The sequence below is a fragment of the Manduca sexta genome, chromosome 18 (assembly GCF_014839805.1).
Source record: "Manduca sexta isolate Smith_Timp_Sample1 chromosome 18, JHU_Msex_v1.0, whole genome shotgun sequence".
NCBI lineage: Eukaryota > Metazoa > Arthropoda > Insecta > Lepidoptera > Sphingidae > Manduca > Manduca sexta.
In genome coordinates, this window is record NC_051132.1 from 3,269,034 (window position 1) to 3,289,395 (window position 20,362).

The window sequence follows — 20,362 nt, forward strand, 5'->3', positions numbered from 1 at the left end:
TAGTGATTAGTTCTCGCAGTTGAAAGAAAAACGTAAAAATAATTAATATGCATGGATATTTCGGCTTTTAAAATTTCGTCGTATTAAATTTTTACCCAGATTAAAGCTGAAACAAAATGTATGAAAAATGGACCTTAAGCTATAACCTTAATCACTATTACCCATGAATCTTCTGCCAGTAGTATTTTGTATGGGATCAACCTTAAGGAACGAAGAATATGAACATTTGAAGGTAGAGGAGATAAATTATAATTGATTGTACGGCAATCAAATCGCAAGTGGTACCACTGCAAGCCTTTTGCGATAGAATTTACCACTCCTGTTGACTCAACGTATTCATGATTTTTTAAAATCCAATATCTCATTTCCCATCCGATTACTTCACATTTTGGAATTTTATCATAATAATAGTCACCCAGATCATTGACTTACAACCTATCAGGGGATCAATGGGCACTTGAATAGGTGACGAATCTACAACTTTTATTATTTTGTACGAGTTTTAGGATTCCAATGGGTCCGAGACCTTTCCGCCTCTACAATAAAACTTACCAAAGGTCATTCCACACAGCCCAGTGATCAGGGTCAGGACGGTGACCCATCCGAGAGGTCCGGTCATGGTGAGGCCGAAGACAACGAAGCCAAGGAACAGAACGATGACGGACTGCGCGATCATCACCAGCATTTGTACCATCACGTGGGAGAACAGGATCTCAGTACCTGATGATATCAATGTGAATCTTACTATTATAAATTCAAAAGTTTGCATGGAGGTTTGAAAAGAAACGTACTACTGCTGCACGAAGTTGTATAAAATTGGTACCCCGAATATAAGGCATGTCTTGGATTGTAACAAAACTTGTTTAGATGATAGAGGTTTGTTGAAGAAACGCAGAAATGCTGCACGAATTCGTATGGAATTAGCACACAGATAGAACATGTCTTGGATTGTAACGTCAGTGCCAACTTCCAATTCGGAAAAGTACACAAAATAATTTCAGTAAATTATTACAATAATATAGACTTTAGTATCAACTAAAAGACACTGCTGCCCATATAATAATAATTTTGTCGGGCTGTCTCGGTATACATCGTATGTGTATAAATGTGATTCGATATAAGGAACCGTTATTCTCGATATTTATCCACGTATAAGATGATCATTGCCCAGTTGCGTACAAAATACACCTTTCGACCTTTTAATAAGACTTAAAATATATTTTCATAAAACATCTTATCGTGCCGTGATAATCATCTACATTTATTAACCACAAGCAAAGGAATTAGCAACGAATGCCAAAAACACAAAATGTTTTTCCACCTAACATTCTGAAACATTTTCCTTAATTTTTATTCAGCCAACTGCCATTATCAGTTCGGATGTAAAAAACGCAATTACAGTTCTGTACAATTAGGGGGTGGAGGCCAACCCTTCCTTAATGGTAATGAGCGGAACCTTCGCTAGTTTGACTCGAAAGACCACTTAAATATGGTTCGTTTAATTAACTGTTATGCTTTATTCTTAACATAATCAAACGTCTCGAACTAAAAGGAAACCGTCAGTTATCAAAGTATGTTGTAATTTGTGTACTTTCGCAACTATGTCTAAACTACATAGTTATGATTGTCTTATAAGGATAATATTAACAGGGATAGTAGCGAGAATCCCTTTCTACAATCGTTAACGCTAATATAAAATAGAAAAATATTTGTATATGATCCTATCGATAAGTTTATCGCTAGGATGCGTCATTTTCATACATAACGTTAGCGTTTACGATGGTAGAAAAGCAACGTAGCCACGACCCTATGTCTTAAAAAACAAGTTATTTGATTTTTGAAATTGTACCTTTATAATAATTTTGTTAACATTTCTAATTAAATGTTATTAAAGACACTATAATTTCTTCCATTCTTATTTTATTATTCTTATCATTTACCATTTTAATATACATGTTGTAAACGGATTAATAATCTTGCAATTTAAATTAATCTCTATGAATAGAGCGTTAGAGTTCACTTACCCGTAATCCCTGAAACTAAAGACCTCTCCAGGATACCCTCGTTGCGTTCAGCCAACATAGACCCAGAAGTCAACGCGACAGCCAAGAAGAAAATGATTCTGAAATTACCACTACATTTAATACAAAATATACAGAAAATTTCGAGAAGTTTGATCAGGTATTGCTGGTGGTAGGATATATTTTATATCCGGATACCGACCACTGTAAACAAGATGTTAAAACCCGCCATAATGACCTATGTAAGTGTGTCGCGTTCCGGGATCAGCCTGTGTATATCGGGTTCCAACAGGCCGGCATAATTGTGTCGACTGTCGAGGGGTAATCATCTCTCGTCAGTCGACTTTCTATTGGACTCCACTTCACTAACAATCAGGTGCAATGGGATCACTTGCTGTATCCATATAAAAAATAAAAATTATAGAATATTTTCTTCATTATAAAGTGTAGGCCATTTGTTTGATGATACTTCAATGCCTGTTAAAATGAAAGACCATGCAAACTTTGATCTAAATATTTCAGTAAGACACCATGCCAAGTTCACCACCATATTTTATGTTAAAAATAAAATGAATTAAGCTTATCTATGTAACTACGTTGGTTCTGTGTAGTATAGTAATGATATTTTTATTTGCAGAAGGAAGACCGTTTTGGGCATGACTCTGGAAGGTGTAAGCGATCGGCGCAGCGCGGTTCGCCATCGTAACTTCGCACTATTTAATGATAATTACCAAAATTTTACTGCTTAATGAACAAAATTCCACAAATTTGACAGAGGTACGCCACTGACCATGGATCAACACTCGCATAACAAGACCCACAAACTAAAACCCATTCTCATTCCCATAACAATCATTTTGGTTAGCCTCAAATCTTTACAATAAACTCAACAATAGGTTACGTTGAACATAAAAACGAAACGACTGACATAAATATTCTATAGGAGTGTTGAGATACAATATAAAAGTCGAATATGCTGCCATTATTATGTACAGCTTTGTACAAACTTTTATGTTTAACATAAAGAATAAGTTCGTAAAGTATGTAAATGTATTTTTTGTACGAAATTGCCTGAGAGTCTGAAGATAAGTTCTGCAATTGTTAATGTCCTAATAATATGGTGCTCCTATGTTCTTGTTTTATTTTTTTGGCAGGGAAAATAATTACTATGATTGGGTTGGGGCTGGGTTGTAGGCGTTGACCCCACACTTTTTTCACTTCACTTTTTCAGACATATTGCGGAAACACTCTGGTGTTAACCCTTATAAAGTATCGAGTCCAGAGTAAATTTGTCTTAAAAAATGTGAAATATTTTCCAACCTGGTAATCGAACGCCAGACCACCTGGTATACGCTGCCACTATACCAGCTTATCTAGATTAAGTGCTAAAATTATGAATGCATACTCACGTAAGAATAACGCCCGGGCCTGCGAAATCCGTGAAATTGGGCACGTCCAACCCGTAAATGGGTTTGTTGAACTGAAAAAAGAAATAAGAATTAGTAAAGTTGTTTTCTTAAAGCTCCTTTAAGCTCGGAATCTTAAAAGAAATCTTAAATAAACAAAATTTTTGACGCAATATAAATAAGCATTTTTTTTCTTTACATAAATACAGCTTTTTTCTTTACAGGGTAAGTTTAAGTTTGTGAGTTTGTACTGACATAAACTGGAATGGACATGATCCTCTTCGGCAGGTCGCACAGCTTCGCCAGGTATTCCGCCGCCTCCATGAACGCCAGCTGGATATCACGATTCAACATCCATTCTACCTGCTTATCTGTTAACAAAGTTGTAAAGTTTAAGTTAAATTTGGACTGTAACACTCATTTGGCCACCAGGGCCCTTATTCTGTATGATAGTGTAAACGCGTAACGCGGCCGTGTCATGTTATCTTCGAGAAATGTGCGTGGAATGGTATTCTGTAAGCCAAATTTCTATAGTCCTAAACATGATGCGTTGTGTTACGTGCTTGTTACACACTGTCAAAATAACGTGCGGGATAGAGAATAAGGCCCCTGGACGTTAGCTTAACGTCATATACAGTAGGGCCACTTTCCTGTACCAGTATGAAAAGAACTAACAATAGAATATAAGACATAGTAACATTATTTATAATATATTATAGGGTATTTTATTTTATATTTTTTTAATCCGAGAGGATATAAAATATGTCCTACCACCAACAGGGTTGATGCATATGTTTTATTTCTCTTGTTAAAGTTTAGTCATACTAGTGAGTTTTATTATCTCGCAAAATATAGTAGTCGAGCAATAAAACATTATAATATTTTATATTAATTCTAGAATGATACATAAAATGGTCATTAGTGGTTTCTCATCGCGCTTTATCAATAATATTGATATAGAAAATAAACAATATATACCCATAAAAAGCGATAGCGATTTAAAAGGTGATAATAAATCTATGGAGTGGCCAAGGGAAAGACTGATGAATTGGCACTATTGTTGAAGAGTGAACTAACGCTGACCCGGTCAGACAAGTATAGGTGAACCGAGTTTATAACGCGTGAACTACAATCAAACGTTTACAGAAGGCACAGATAAAAAAAACCTTAAAAATAAGACTTACGAAGATTAAAAAAAAAATCATAAGAATACGTTTTATACTACAATTGCCAGAAGTGCCGAACTATGTGAGCTCTGTATCTTGGGAACCAACATTAGAGTTACATTAAGAAAACTTTATTTGACTGATTACTACGAATTGGCGATAGGCTCGCCCCCTATCACATCATGGGACGGAACATACTTGGCGAAAAGTGGGTGCCCTAGTTGCGCCTCTGCATACCCCTTCGGGGATAAAATGCGTGATGTTATGTATGTTACTACGAATTGAATCTGCAGTCTTTTCAATTCTAAAAACTCAAATTGTAATTGCAATAGATTACAAATCATATTACATCATTTGACTGAACATAATTCCAGCAATAAGTAAATGCTACATGTCGACCGCCCTATCGTAGGGAATAGTGTGAGCTCACAGTTCCATCTACAAGGTCGACAATGCAAAACTCACCATAGTGGGCCACGTAAGCGTGTCTCATTTCGAGATTAGTGTGTATACGGGGTTTCAAACAGGGCGGCATAATTATGTCAACTGGCAGGATAATCATCTGTCGTCAATTGACAGTCTATCTGGACTCCACTCCATTTACCATGACATGCAGCGGGGTCTCTTGTCGTATGTAAGAAAACTGAGTGACCCTTTTCAAATTGTTTAATATTGTGCCCTGATCTAACGGTCAGTAGGTCAGTTGAGGGTGTTACATTCTCTATTGTCAACTTTAACTATATTTTAATAAAGGTAGTTATTGTAAGAAAGGCTCTTTACATTGGTGTAAAGAATTTTTAAAGTACACTCACCATATGCATAAATTTTTTATCAATTTTTAAAACTTGTTATAAACTGCCGGTGAAAATTTGAAAATAATTTGGTGCTTGATGTTTGCTGCAGTTGTTTTAAATTTGATATTACTTATATAGGCTGATATAAATAATGTGAGAAAATTATAAGTGAAAGAGATATTTATTAGACGGAATATTACGTCCTTTCTAAAATCATCAGGGAAATCAAATTCTGAGATCAGAGGAAGTACCATAAATGTAACTAAATAATGTACCGTAAACGAATCTAACAAAATACGTCATGATGAAAACGAAATAAATAACTTGAAACTTGTCAAAATATCAAGAAACTTTGATACCAGGAACTTAGAACCCAGAACACGACTTAACAAGCCTTCTAACAACAATCGAGACGCAAACGATCCAACTTGGACTTTTAATATCAACCACATATCGCGAGGAAGTTCCGTTTAGAATTTAAATATATTTTTAGGGTGAGTGCACATTGATGGAGACAAAACTTATAATCCTGAGGTAAATTAGTCATTTAGAATCAGTTCTAATGATCTAAATTAAGTTAAGACTTCCCATCATACAGGTTCAATCTTGGTAAAGAAAATATATGAAATTTGGAAATCTTCTTCTACGTGTCTAGAAATTTATTGGAAAAATCAGAATTAAATAAAAATCTGGTTCTAAATCCTCGTTAGGAAGACGGTTGCCTCACCGATTTTAATACGTAATTATATAATTGGCACCATTTCCGTTGTGAACCCGGCTTTAACCCGTTATCTCTTAACTTTGGCATTTAACTTTTATTCTTTAAGTTCATGCATATTACAAAACTTGCTTGCAAGTGATTGCTTTGATAATCGTAGAGTTTATTTTTTTAAGTTTCACAATTCTTTGGGAATCAAATATGTGATTGAGCCCCGAAACCAGAATAGATGTTATATTAGTGGTCTGCAGTCACGAAGGGTGACATTTTCCAAAAGAGAACCCGACACAACTTAAAGGTATTAAAATATGCATAAAGTTTAGAAATCGTTCTTATAATGATTTAATTTTACATATAATAATAATAATAATAATAACAGCCCTGTATTATATACTGTCCCACTGTTGGGGACGGGCCTCCTCTACTACTGAGAGGGAATAGGCCTTAGTCCACCACGCTGGCCTATTGCGGATTGGGAGACTTCACACACCCTCGAAAATAGCTGAGAATTTCTCAGCTATGCAGGTTTCCTCACGATGTTTTCCTTCACCGTTAAAGCAAGCGATAATTCACAAAAAATACACACATAATTTTTTAGAAAAGTCAGAGGTGGGTGCCCTTGGGATTTGAACCTGCGGACATTCAACTCGGCAATCCGTTCCACAACCAACTACGCTATCGCCGCTTTTTACTAGGCTATCGCCGCCTTTTACTAGGCTATCGCCGCTTTTTAATTTTACATATAAATTATGAAAGGTTGTATCGACCTTTCGCCGCTGGTGGTTTGACCAGGTTCCTAGACCATCTATCATTCTAATCTCTTTTGCACTCCTAGACCCTTAGACGAGAAGCCAATCTACAATCGTTGATGCTAATAGAATAAAAAAACACCTATGTGTATTGATAAATATATCAATAGGACAGGGATGTCAAACCTTTATTGGTTAACATGCTATTTATAAAAAAAAATATGGCCAGGAAGGGGCCATCCAGGACTGGTTTTATCTATTCGAGTGCGCCTTTTTAGCGACTTTTTATGACCCAACTATGTTTTTGTTTTTTTTTTTATCGGAACTCGGCAAAGTGTCTTCACTGCACTAAATGTAAAGCTAAGTAAAGTTCAAAGAAAGATACATATACCTAAGATGTTTTTATTGCATAGACACGTTGTCCGAGCTCAATACTGGCAAGACGAAAGCAAGGTAATTGCCCGACATTCACTTAGTCAACCTCCAACCACCGTCGCGGCTAGTCGGCTTGTATACAATGTTAGGTATATCACTCTCGTGCACAAATGATTTTGTCCCGTACCACCACTAACACGCATGTCATTGGTTCGCCATCCATGTACTAGGATACGTCATTCCTATACATTTCTTTTTATTTTCTATTAGCTTTAACCATTGTTGAAAACATCGTGTGTATAATCCAGAATTTAGTAATACGTATATAGAATCTACCAAAATATTTAGGGATTAAATCAAACATAACAGGCTTAACACTAGTACTCAGAGTTTTAAAAACTCACTTACAAGTCTAGAAGGATATTTTATTTCGATCCATCATAGACTTTCCGAAGGAATTAGCATAAATTCACGTGAACGAAGTAAAAGAAACGAGCAACTGCTTGCAGTTTCGCTCCAAGTGTAACACGTGTTAACAATATTTATTGACTTTGGTCGCGACTTAGGCTATGTGGAGGACTCGCTATTGTTGGATATAAATTTGAGTTGCTAGATTTATTGATTTCACACTTAAATTTTTTTTTCTATTTAATATTTTCGGTGTATACATTTTTTTCGTTCTGTTCTTGGAATATTAGCGAAATTACGTTCGTAGTTATTAAATAATACGTCGAGACAACATACAAGACCAGAAGCAATTAAGCAGCCCAGCATCACTATGCAAACCGTCCAGGAATGTTTAACTCTTCTGCCCTTACGTGCAGTGAAGCCACTTAACCAAGCCATCGATAAAATCAAAAAAAAGGCAAAGCGGAACGCCCAATTTTCATACTCCATATATAGTATCCACCTCCAATGCCCTACTATGGAGTACGGATAATTATAATTATCAAGGTGGTACTAATAAACCAATCTCACTTTTGAGTAGGATCTTAAGTAGACATTTAAGGTATTGAACAATTTACGTATATTCTATAGATACAAACGTCCATATAAACTATTTGTTCAAAGTCTAAAATATAATGGCAACCAAAACGTCACTGTTATAACCTATTTATTCACTTGAACAAGAAATAATTTTACGAATTTTACTAATATTATTTATTCACATTCAGGTTTACACTTAGACGCGAGATGCTATATTATGAGCGCCACTCCGTATATACCCACACGCTGTCAATGTTGAAAACATACTAACGTCAGGTGTACGGATCACAGTACAGTTAACTCGAAGACAATGAGTGTACGGAACGCCAGATCTTATGATGATCTTAAGATGCTGACATTAATTTGACAGCGTCTCAGTTGATATCGCACTGCAGAGCGAAATTAAATTGCACCTTTTAATAGGGGCGATAATCATAAACCCATACCACTCCATAATACAAAACAATGATCCTTACATATTTTATAATAAGTTTACCCGTGGTTCCTTCCGTGTTAATGCCGTCCCGATATAAAAGCTTGCTCCCGACACAAAAAAGTCTGTAAAAGAAATTTCCGAGTGGAAACCGCAGTTGCGAGAGATCCGCGCGTTCAAGCAAAGAAACTACAACTTTTAATATAGTTACATAAAAATGCATGAATGAATTATTTCTCTTTGAATATTTCTACATTTTCTTTCATAACATCCATGAACCCATTTAATTAAGGGTGTCCAATGGTTCTTTTACATTGAGTCGCAAAAGGTATATAATTTGCATATAAATTAGTTGTAACACCGATCGAAGCGATTTCGTGTTAACATTTTAAAAAAATAATTAAACTCTCAACTTTAAGTCAAAGCTTTAGAGTACTTTTCCGAGTGGATCTTTAAAGAATATTAATGATTTGGCCACTTCTCTCGAAATTTATTTGAAATACCACATCAAGGAATGCTTTCCAATGCTTAAACCATGTTAACTGCTTAAAGTAATAAATAATGAGAATTAATTCGTGCTTTTAAAATATTGTTTTCTTTTTATTTGGATTTATTTTCATTATATTTATGGTTTGTTTCTTTTTTATTTATCTTGAATTAAGTATGTAGTTTATTTTGGTTTTCTTTAATTATTTGTTTTGTTTTTATGTAATGTTACTAAAACCAAATAAAGTAAAAATAATTCTTTATATTTAAAAATAGTCTAGATAATCAAGTATTCTATTGGTTATTTGAGTTTACGAGAATGTAAACTTCGAAACAAAATTAGTTTTCAGATTCATCTCGACTTTGTTTAATTATTATCTTTGACGGGCGTACTCGTAGCTATGAAGTAGTCTTCGAAACGACGGGAGTAAAAATTAAACAAAAATTGCGGAAAAATACAAAAAATAGTTTCACTATTGGGTACATTTTACTATTAGGTATCGTGATACCTTCAGTGGAATCTTCTTCTATTTCTTCGTTTTTTGTTTTCTACCTTTATTCGTTTCCGCAAAGAGAGTACGTTTACATCATCTTAAGATTATTTTACACGTATTTTATAGTACCGTTTCTAAGACCGACTGATAGTCTACTTGAAGTGAAAATTCTGAAGGATCCCAAACAAGTTCTTAGTAGAACTGAAACGTTATTTTCTTTTCAAAGCTATTTATTAGTATTAATTCCATGAATCAACTACATTTCAAATTCCAGACTATCTTGTACTTAGAATTCAGCAAGCAAAGATTTCTTGCCACTCCAATAAGAAGTGTAAATTCATAAGAAATGCTTTTTCTTCAACTGTCATGCTGTCCAAATGCAGTGGGCGTTATAAATTGGCTTTTTAAGAAGCATTCAAGCAAAACTATCCATCTTTATTCTAGATCGAGACGGACAGGCTAATGAACCGAAAATGCGCAGAGGTTAAGTTAATATTATCATTGCAAAACATTAAAAGCAACCATATGGCATGGGTATAAGAAGCAAATTGAATGTACCTAATGCGCAAATTGTACGCGTTATATTTTAAGCCATCAAGTATTGGAATTGAAAAATTACATATCATCTGTTAGGAAGTAAAATGATGTCCAGATAGTGTCAATTGACGGGAGAACCCGGATATACATACACCGGCTTATCTAGGAGTAACAATTGCAATAACTAGACAGCGCGTGAACTACAGAATCGCCACATTTGAATGCAACATAACCTGAAAAAACAATTAGACAGCTCAGCATAACTATGCCGACTGTATGTATATATGTGTGTGTATTTATGTTTTACCAATTGCTATTCTTTAGAGTTTCAACTCAATTAACATTAGATGCAATGAAGCCATCTTTGATAAAAGTAATACATTTGTAGGGGCATTAATAATTATTTTACCAGTATCATCCATATGAGCCTCTATGTCGGAGTTCTTCACGGTATATAAGTCAGCGCGTCTCGGGTCGGTGATCCTGTCCTGGAGGCAGGTGGAGAAGTTTGAGTGGAAGACCAGCACCGCTCGCGCCTTCCCGTGGGAAGCGTCGTACATCGCCGCTTCTTTCGTCGGATACAGTATCTGGGAAGAAATCAGATATAACAGTAACGCCAGAAATGATGTAAAATGTATGAAAGAAATAATGTTAAATACACCTAAAGTATATGTACATTATACATATTTATTGTTTTAAACTAGATGTTTTTTTTTTATTTTATAGTGGTATTTATATTATAATTTTCATCAGACATATCGAAGCCTTTACAGCCATCGTGGTCATGAGCCGGACTGGACAACAAAGGCTGCAAAATCTTCGAAATGTCGAGAGAAAATTGTAATATATGAACCGAAAAAAAAATCCACTAAAAAGTTTTATTCCAATGTGTAAGTAAACATAAGAAATCCGATCTTATTTTGTGCATATATTTTTTAAATATTTTCATAAAATTATTATTATACTCTTTGTGTGCCTTGCTTGTTCTTGTTCTGTGTGCCTATAGAATGAATGCTGCCAGTAGGACGGGAACAAAAGTCGTTCCAGCCCAATATAATATAATATTAATTTGAATTAATATTGTCAAGACAGTGTGAAAGAGAGGAAGCGAAACTGCAGCATTAAGCTAGTTTTTCACATTTTCAGATTTCCGCTTAAAAGAGTCCCATTTACGTCGTTTTAAACAAAGTGGTTAATTTGTTAGAGTGTTGTCAAGTCCATTCTCTGTGTCCCTGTAACCCACTGTACTCCAGAATGCAGCTCTTTGAACCTTTATAGCTCAAACACGTCAACTATTTTTGCACTCTCCGCAACAAATGTCCGTATTCACTTAACAAAAGAAACTTCCAAATGCTCGGTTTACATTGTTAAAATCTCAACCATTTACAAATATAGTTGATTTTATTTGTTCTTTTCCAATTTGTTAGCGAACTAGAAGTTTGATAATCAAATAAAATTAAATTCCCTTGCTATTTGTTAGTTTAACAAATGAGAAAACATGACTTTTTGTTACAATATGCATGCCTGATGAGATCTTGATTATGCAAACAAGTTTAAGCTAACTTTTAAACACAACTGCAGACAGAATAAATAAATAAAATTACCAGATTAATTATCGTACAGTAAGCTTACTGTTTAGTTGCCTTTATGAAATTCAAGAGATGTAGTTCTACAGTAACAGTACAACCAGATTTTCTAGAATTTGTCGTAGTAAACAAATATTTCGCGTACTAGTTGTATATTAGAAACCAAGCATCTACCTTTAAAGTTAATAATATAAATACAACTACTATTAAACCGAAAAAATGCATGATGAATGAAGTCACTGTCTTTTTTTTTGTTGTTACCCTTAATTTCTTTTTCCAATCACAGTGACGTAACTTCATTGGAATTCTAAAGTGCGCTCTATAAAGAGTAACTTACCAAATTATCCTGCCGTTTAGATAAAAACTCCAGGTACACGCAGCTGAAGTCAGTGAGGTTCCATTCATAGGTCGCCAGGTCTTGAGGGCAGGTCTTCTCATAAGGGCAGAGAGGTGTAGTACTGTTTGACTCGTAGTTGACCACCGCGATGGGAAGACCGACGGGGTAGTGCCCGATGGCGAGGCAGAAGAACACCATTTGGGAGACAGGAAGGCCCATGATAAAAGCTATGACGCTAAATGAATAAGGAATTCAAAATTAAAATTTGATATTTATACATAATTTATTAATTTATAAAACAAAGCCCTCTCTTCTATCCGTCCGTATGTTATTGGTTTTCTCAAAATCTTCTGAACGGATTTTTATGAAATTTGGTATGGAGATATTTTAGGAACGTGGGAAGGTTTTAGCCTACTCAATATCCCGGGAAAAAATATGGAAGGATATTTATCCCGGAAAACTCCTTCATGCGGGCGAAGCCATCAAGTTATATTTCATTTACAAACTGGAATGTTGATATACAATATCAGTTTATATTGTAATCGCTTTGAGCTAATGAACTAATGTAGCATTTGGAAAACTATGCGACTATATTAAGGCCGAACATATCTCGAAAGATTATATTTAATATTTTTTACTTTCGCGTTTGTGTTCCTTTGAATGTATTTTTTGGTTACATAGCTCTTTTGTTAAAAATAGTTATAACTAACTCTTGATAGGAACCTAACAGTAAACTTTATTATAAACTCAAAGATACTCAATGATATTTCTATGAATTATAAAGTCTCAGTAAAGTTATGACATTCAAGTAAATTCGACATTTACTACAATCAGTTTTTAAATAAATCAAAGGTCATTCCTCAATCATTAAATTCCGGTGCTAAATGTTATCTCCTCATAGAGCCTAAAGAACTCAAAACTTCACTGTAGACAGAGTCGTAGTACCCCTGGCATTGTAATATGCATTGACAGTTACCATTAGGCTGACCATTTAATTAATTACTACAACGGAAAATCTTACCCAAAATTCCTGAACAAACTCCAGAAATTCTTCCAAATAAGCGCCTTCATGTGATGCCATTTCATCGGTTTTATAGTCTCCACAAAGGACCTCGTCGCCTTCTCCTCTGGAGGCAACGACTCCACCGGCATCGGAACGTCGGGCGTCACCACCACTCTTCCTTTACTGCTCATCGACACGTTATCTCCAAATTCACCGGAGATTTCTCCTATTTCTGCTTCTTCTAGATCTATTGCCGACGGATCCTGTATAGCATGCATTGTCATCTTATTTAGAAGAAAATATTGTGAAACAGTAACGAACTAACATTATTATAATAATCTATATTCGGCTCTCTAGTTAAATGGCAGCATAATTATCGATTAGAGAACCAAATGATAAAATGTTGTTGTTTTAGAAATCTTTATTAAACAGGCGCTACTTGCGCGGTTTATATAATTTGACACAAGTATCCCGAGACTACAAATTGTAATAAAATGCTATAAGTATAGAACCCTATATCTTAATATAAATAACTTTATAATCAGCAGTAATTACTAAAAAATAGTTTTTCAATATTCAAAGCGGTTCTTATTGAGAACTTCTCAACATCAATAGGTTTCTTGCATCTTCCTAAAGTAAAGAAATAAGTCCTTTTTATTTACCGGCATCGTAGGTAATTCCACCTTCTCCACCACATCGGCTAAAATGCTCGATCTTCTCCGCTTGCCCAGGTTCTGGATAACCGACAATTTGAGGAACACTTCTTCGAGACTCTCCGCGTTGTACCTGCGGATCAACTCGCTCGGTGCCTCTTCAGCCAGGAACCTTCCTCCACGCATAAGACCGATCTAGAAGTAGAAGTTATTTTGTTTTTGCAAAGAATCTTTACAACTATAATAATTTGGTGAAATTTTGCACCACCTAAAGGATGCATGGAAAAGAATGCCTGTGGCATTAAGTCTGCTATACCAGTGTAAAAAAAAAATAAGTATAATGATTTCTTATGATAACGCCAATGTTAGATATCGAAATAAAACTAGTTTTCGGATTTTATCGCAGTTTTTTATACTTTAATTTCTCCCTATGTTTCGAAGACTGCAGCCATCACAGTCATGGGGCGGACTGCGTTGACGTCAACGTTATAATATCTACCTACATTTTACAAATATACAGAATTTTAAATTTTGCTAATATCGGTCCATTCTACGCAGAATGAGCTCACAACGTCTTATAGTCTGGCTACCGCATGTATAATAGAATCCCAGGCTTATACAAACTAATAAATAAATAAAAATACATGGAATGCGTCTTAATATGAAATATATTTTAATAACAATTAGCACTATAAGTCATGTTGAGTGTATGCCAAAAGTCATTGGGATTGAGAAATCTTGATGCGCGGATCTAGCCACACGTGATTAGTTTGTTAATTAATGAAAATAATATTTTCTGGTAGCCCTATAGAGAACCTAAGCATTATAATTAATCATAAGATCTGGTATAATAATTTAACTCTCGAAAGGAATAAGCGCAAGTCAATACATATCATATATCGATGTATCACATGTAATAGGTACTCCTATAATTTATTCAAACGCATCTAAAATCACTTTGAGACTAAAACAATATTAAATCAGTAAACTTTCGGTTTTAAAAATCTTTTACATGCCGAAAATACGAAAGCTTTTTAACTCGTATATCATGAACAGAAAACTACAAACTTTTTATCCTCGATAGGTACAAAATATCAAGCATCATTTTTACTAAAGTTTAGAAATGCAATATTAATATTTATATTCCACAAAATCCTTACGAAAGTATAAGTAGAAAGGATTTATATTTCGAAAACTCTTTTTAGAAGCTATATTTTATCACCAGCTGTGCTAGCGAATGTTTCCCTTGTTGTAGAAACTACAATGAAGAATAGACAGTCTCGCCAATTTCAAATACAACAAAAACTCTCGACCCATACTGAGTCTTATAGTCAAACTAAATCCGGCACGTAGCACCAGCTTTGCAGTTAAGAACAGATTTTAGGACACCTAAATCTCTATTTGCTCTATGAATTCTCTTCTCTTCTTCAATAATTATCACTCACTATCAAACAATCCTTTCATTCGCTGGTTAATCTTTCAAAGTTCCAAAATCATCGGTAAATCTCCATTATTTTCAAAAGCCGCAACGCAATTATTCCTTTGGCATTAAAGTTAGGCGCAGTGATCAAACGGACTTTTTACCCATTGGCCCAGCTAAATAGCCTTTTCAATGAGCTATACAATAACTTTATGAGTAAGTTGTATGACGCAAAACTCATGCCAAGTATGAGCCGTATTCCAACAAACAATAATAGATGGCCCATTTTCCATGCGTCCGGAATCCAGTCCTCGAAGTTTCTTAACAAAATAAAATATTCAATGTTGCACAAACTTCTGCGGATAGTTGGCACTTCTTTGTATACGTACGACAGTTGATCCGAAACTTTACTTTCTTATATATCTAAGCTGGAATGAGAATATAATCATTCTCATCCAAAAGGACGGTATCTTTTAGAGTATTTATGCTGGCTTTCAGTAACTTGGTATAATAGATCGGTATAAAAATTAGCCTCTAATGTTGCCTTTTGCGAGAAGCTGAGGTTGGTTATTTAGCATTTTTGAAATTGCTTATATACGACTAGGCTAAGCTAACGGTCGCTTTAATACCCCTTGGGACACCACGGAATTAGTAATTCGAGTAAAATTATGAAACTTAGAACCATAAAGCGAAACGAGCACTGCCGTAAATTATTAAAATATCCTGCAAAATTCAATTAATAAAACAATAATTATATATATTATTCTATTTTTTATTACTTTGAATGACAAGACGAGCTTGCCGTTCGCCTGATGGTAAGCGATACGTAAATAAGAGAAACATCAGCTAACACCTTGAATTACAAAGTATTTTTTTGCTATTCCAAGATGTTAAGTCTTATTATGTTCAGTAGTTATACTGGCTACTATGTTCTTCAAACCGGAACACAACAGTGACTATACACTGCTGCTTGGCGGCAGAAACAGACATTGCGATGATACCTACCCAGGCGGACTCTCTCATATGAGAAACCTACCACCAGTAAATTGTTAAATGTTCAATGAGAAACACTGTCTACAATATAATTTTATTCTAACCACGATGCATAGACACTGTTCAGCGGTAAAACTCAACAAAGTATTACCTGCCCAAGTAGTTCCATACGGCTTCTAGTCTCTTCGACCTAATCGAATCGACTCTTATCCAATCCCAATTTGGTGTCAACATTTTTAGCTTGATATAGGAGGAATTAACTTAATTTTTACAAATACTGTTTAGCGCATTTACCTTCTAGTGTAATCTATATATGTGTACATAATCTACATATACTTATGTATAAAAATTTATCTCGATTTCCCTTAGTCACATCATAACTTAAGAACGTTTTGACAGATTTCATACATCTTTTTTTAAAGTTTATAATACTTTAAAGAAGCTTCTTACGAAAAAAAATTAAAATTGCGCAGAAAATTAGCAAATTGCAGGAAACTTAACAATTATTTTAACTTCGCGACTTTCATCCATGTAAATTTAGCACACATTTGCTTTGCTTTTTACTAAATATACAAAACATATATATTTCTTCTGTACGTATATAACTGAACTTCCAAATCGTTGGATCTATTTTGATGAATTTTTATATGTGTTTAGTCCTTGGATGGCTTAGATTCACAAGTTACATATTTCACAATTTAGAAATATTGGGCATATACAAATATATATAAGTTTTTGATATTTTTTTTAAAATATTCTAGTTTTAAGTAGTGTATTAGTTAATAGTTACTATAGTTAATAGCGACAATATTGTATTAGGTTTAAGGTACCTGTAAGGATATTGTCAAAATGGTGATGATAAATAAATAAATAAATAAATAACAATATGACCCGGTAGGTGGCGCTGTACTTAAATTCCAAAATGTTATCTCCTTTTTAGGCCAGTACATATGTCGGGGCCGCTAGTTAATAATAAATCCAACTTACTATATTAGCCTGCTTGGTCTCGTCTATGTAGTGAGTCGTGATGATAACTGTAGTGCGACCTCCCTTCGTGATCTCCACCAAGTGGTCCCAAATGCTGCAACAAAATTGTCACGTTATAACTACACATAAGAATTTTATAATTCACGTGGAAAATTAAATGTAATCACTACATAGTATAAAACAAAGTCGCTTTCTCTGTCCCTTTGTATGCTTAAATCTTTAAAACTACGCAACGGATTTTGATGCGGTTTTTTTTAATAGATAGAGTGATTCAAGAGGAAGGTTTATATGTATAATAACATCTATTAAATAGTGGAGAAATACTGTTATTTTGTTATGTTATACCCGTGCGAAGCCAGAGCGGGCCGCTATGTTTTTACATACAACGTTCACAGTTTTTCTATAGTGTATTTAGTATCAGCATTGCACCCGTGCGAAGCCGTGGCGGGTCGCTAGTTATTTATATAGTCCGATGATAGTGATCATGATGATGATGACTTTAAGCAATAATTAATTTCATTTAGTTCGAGTGATAGAACGCAATAGTTATTTGATCATTCATGGGTCCCGAGATATTGACTGAGTGCGACAAAATTTATTTTTGAAAAGTATGAATATTAATTTATATAAATTATTAATTTTCTCTTTAAAATATTTTGCAATACAGTATGTAGCCAATTATAATTTATTCTAAGTGAATAAGCTGTGTTTTTTATGATGTATATGTACAGTCAGCCACAAAAGAAGTTGTTATTTTAATATAATTTAACGTATTCCAAAACTTCTAAACCTCTGTCAATCTGAAAATCCAATGCCATCCATCTTGTAAAACTTATTCCAGATGTTTCTAAAAAACGATACGACCTAATACAAATTTATAGCCCTTAACATGCGTTGAAACACCTATAGATTGCATTTGAATTTTCGTTAAATCTTATTAAAATTAGTTCGATATTCAAAATTATATTCGTAGGTCATTGAACGGTTTTACAAATTGAACGGAACGGGATTTTTTAACACCTTGACATATGCAAATTAAAATATTAATCAAAGGTATCCGAATTATATATATTGTCGCGTCTGTGCATCTTTGATTTGTATAATACATTATTGTAAACTTGATAGGGTTCTCATTTTCTTTGTTGTATTAAATACAAAAGTTAAAATGTATGAAAAATGGCCGAACGAACAAAAACGCTACAGACGCCGAATAGGGAAGTGACGTCGATAGGGATGCGACGTCGATAGGGATGCGACGGCTGTGTTACCAGGTTTTTGTTTTCTTTTTTCTTGTAGCAAGCTGTATGTAGTGTGGTGTTCATGAACATATATTTTTTATATATATGGCCACGGTAAAGTAACTCCACTACACCTGATGGTAAGAGAGGTCCAATAGAATGTCGACTGACGAGAGATGATTACCCCTTGACAGTCAACATAATTATGTATTTCGTCCTATGATGTGATAGGGGCGAGCCTATTACCATTTTGGGCACAAAAAAAATGTTTACCTTTGTCTAAGAACTGGGTCAACTCCGACCGTAGGCTCGTCCAAGATGAGCAGCTCAGGGTCATGAATGAGCGCCGCGGCTAACGAAGTACGTCTCTGCTGACCTCCTGACAGGTTCTTAACTTGTCTGGAAATTAAAATCATATATCGAATTTTACAATGGGCTAACACGTTCATGCGGTTTCGATGTTAAAATTAAACTATTCCGCGCGGTTTTAATATTTTAGATTCCCAAAACTAAAATATTAAAACCGCGGGGAGAAGAGTAGGTATTAAAACCGCGATAAAATCCGTAAAATAGTTTAATTTTAATGTCTAACATTCGCGTAAATAATAAATCTTTACTGGTAGGTAGATATTGTAACTTTGACTTTACGGATGAACAACACCTCAGTCCCCCCCGTGACCATGAAGGCTGCAAAGTCTTTGAAACGTCGGGAGAAAATAAAATACTAGCACCGCGATAGAATCCGAAAATTAGTTTAATTTCAAAATCTTTACTGTTTCAATGTTTAACAAGAAATTGGCGCAAATAATACCTTTATTGGTGAGTTTTATACAGTCTGGTATTATTATTGATTAACTCAAAAGACAATCAAGTCAAAAGAAAAGTACTGATATAATCACAGTATCGTATAAATTCAATACGAAAATGGAATACTTTATTAGGTATTGGTAATCCGATTTACCGCCATTTACAATAGGTAATTAATGCCAATAACTTTTTACGAACTATCTCATGTATGGGCCAATCAAAACAATATTTTTTTGACACAACAACACAACATCACGCATTTATCCCCGAAGGGGTATGCAGAGGCGCAACCAGGCACCCACTTTTCGCCAAGTGTGTTCCGTCCCATTATGTGATGGGGGTCGACCCTATCGCCATATCGGGCACAAATTCCAGACTCCGGGCTGATTCCGAGCAGAAAAGCCCGAATATCACTTTGCCCGACCCAGGATTCGAACCCAGGACCTTAGAGCGCTGTCATACCGCGCATGCAGTACAACTACGCCACCAAGGCAGTATTTTTTTGACATACATACAAATGACTTATTTTAATAATCTTTTTCGGAATCGGAATAAAGATTGAGATTGAGATCATTTATTGAAAATGGTTAATAATAAGATACAAGAAGAGGAGATGCAACAAGAAAAAACAGCGAGAAAAAATGGCAGCGAAAGGTCCGATTTAAAATTTTAAAATGTTACATTTAACTTGTTTAGACAATAAATTTAATACAAAACATGACGTAAGCCGTATCTGTGACATTGACATGATTTATAACAGACTGGACTCAAAAAAATATATTTCTAGCTAAAAGTAATTGTTTCATGTATAACGTTTAACATCAGAATGTAAAATGTATTCATAATTATATCAAACTGCGCAGTCTGTTTGTAAAGTTTATATTAAGATTTGTAGGTTAAGATTGCTAAAACGATGTTTTGAATTGTGCCAAGAGTATTCTGATAAAGGTCAAATGAAAAGTGAATTGCGATTTGAATAACTTAATTACTATAGACTGTATTTCGGACATATTTCATCGAATAAGTTTTCTTTTTAATGATTATTTTATCGCCAAACCGTGATGACTGTGGACTAATAGAAGCTCTGCCAAGGTAGCAGTGGTAACTTAGCAGAATTAAACCAAGTATATTTTATAATTTGTTGCTAATTAGTTACGATGATGAAATGCATT

General features: G+C 34.6%; 1 protein-coding gene across 2 annotated transcripts in view; it reads right to left on the reverse strand.

The window, feature by feature from the left end:
- Positions 1-20,362, reverse strand: part of LOC115444254 (ABC transporter G family member 20) — an 83,756-nt gene that overhangs the window by 2,692 nt on the left and 60,702 nt on the right. For both annotated transcript variants that reach the window (XM_037440112.1, XM_030169956.2), the window contains exons 5-14: positions 18,657-18,782; positions 17,146-17,239; positions 13,755-13,940; positions 13,111-13,355; positions 12,090-12,324; positions 10,576-10,753; positions 3,683-3,798; positions 3,431-3,501; positions 2,025-2,122; positions 553-720 (exon numbers count right to left, since the gene is read on the reverse strand). In XM_037440112.1, coding sequence (XP_037296009.1) covers positions 553-720; positions 2,025-2,122; positions 3,431-3,501; positions 3,683-3,798; positions 10,576-10,753; positions 12,090-12,324; positions 13,111-13,355; positions 13,755-13,940; positions 17,146-17,239; positions 18,657-18,782 — 1,517 coding nt within the window. The remainder of the gene's footprint in view (positions 1-552; positions 721-2,024; positions 2,123-3,430; positions 3,502-3,682; positions 3,799-10,575; positions 10,754-12,089; positions 12,325-13,110; positions 13,356-13,754; positions 13,941-17,145; positions 17,240-18,656; positions 18,783-20,362) is intronic.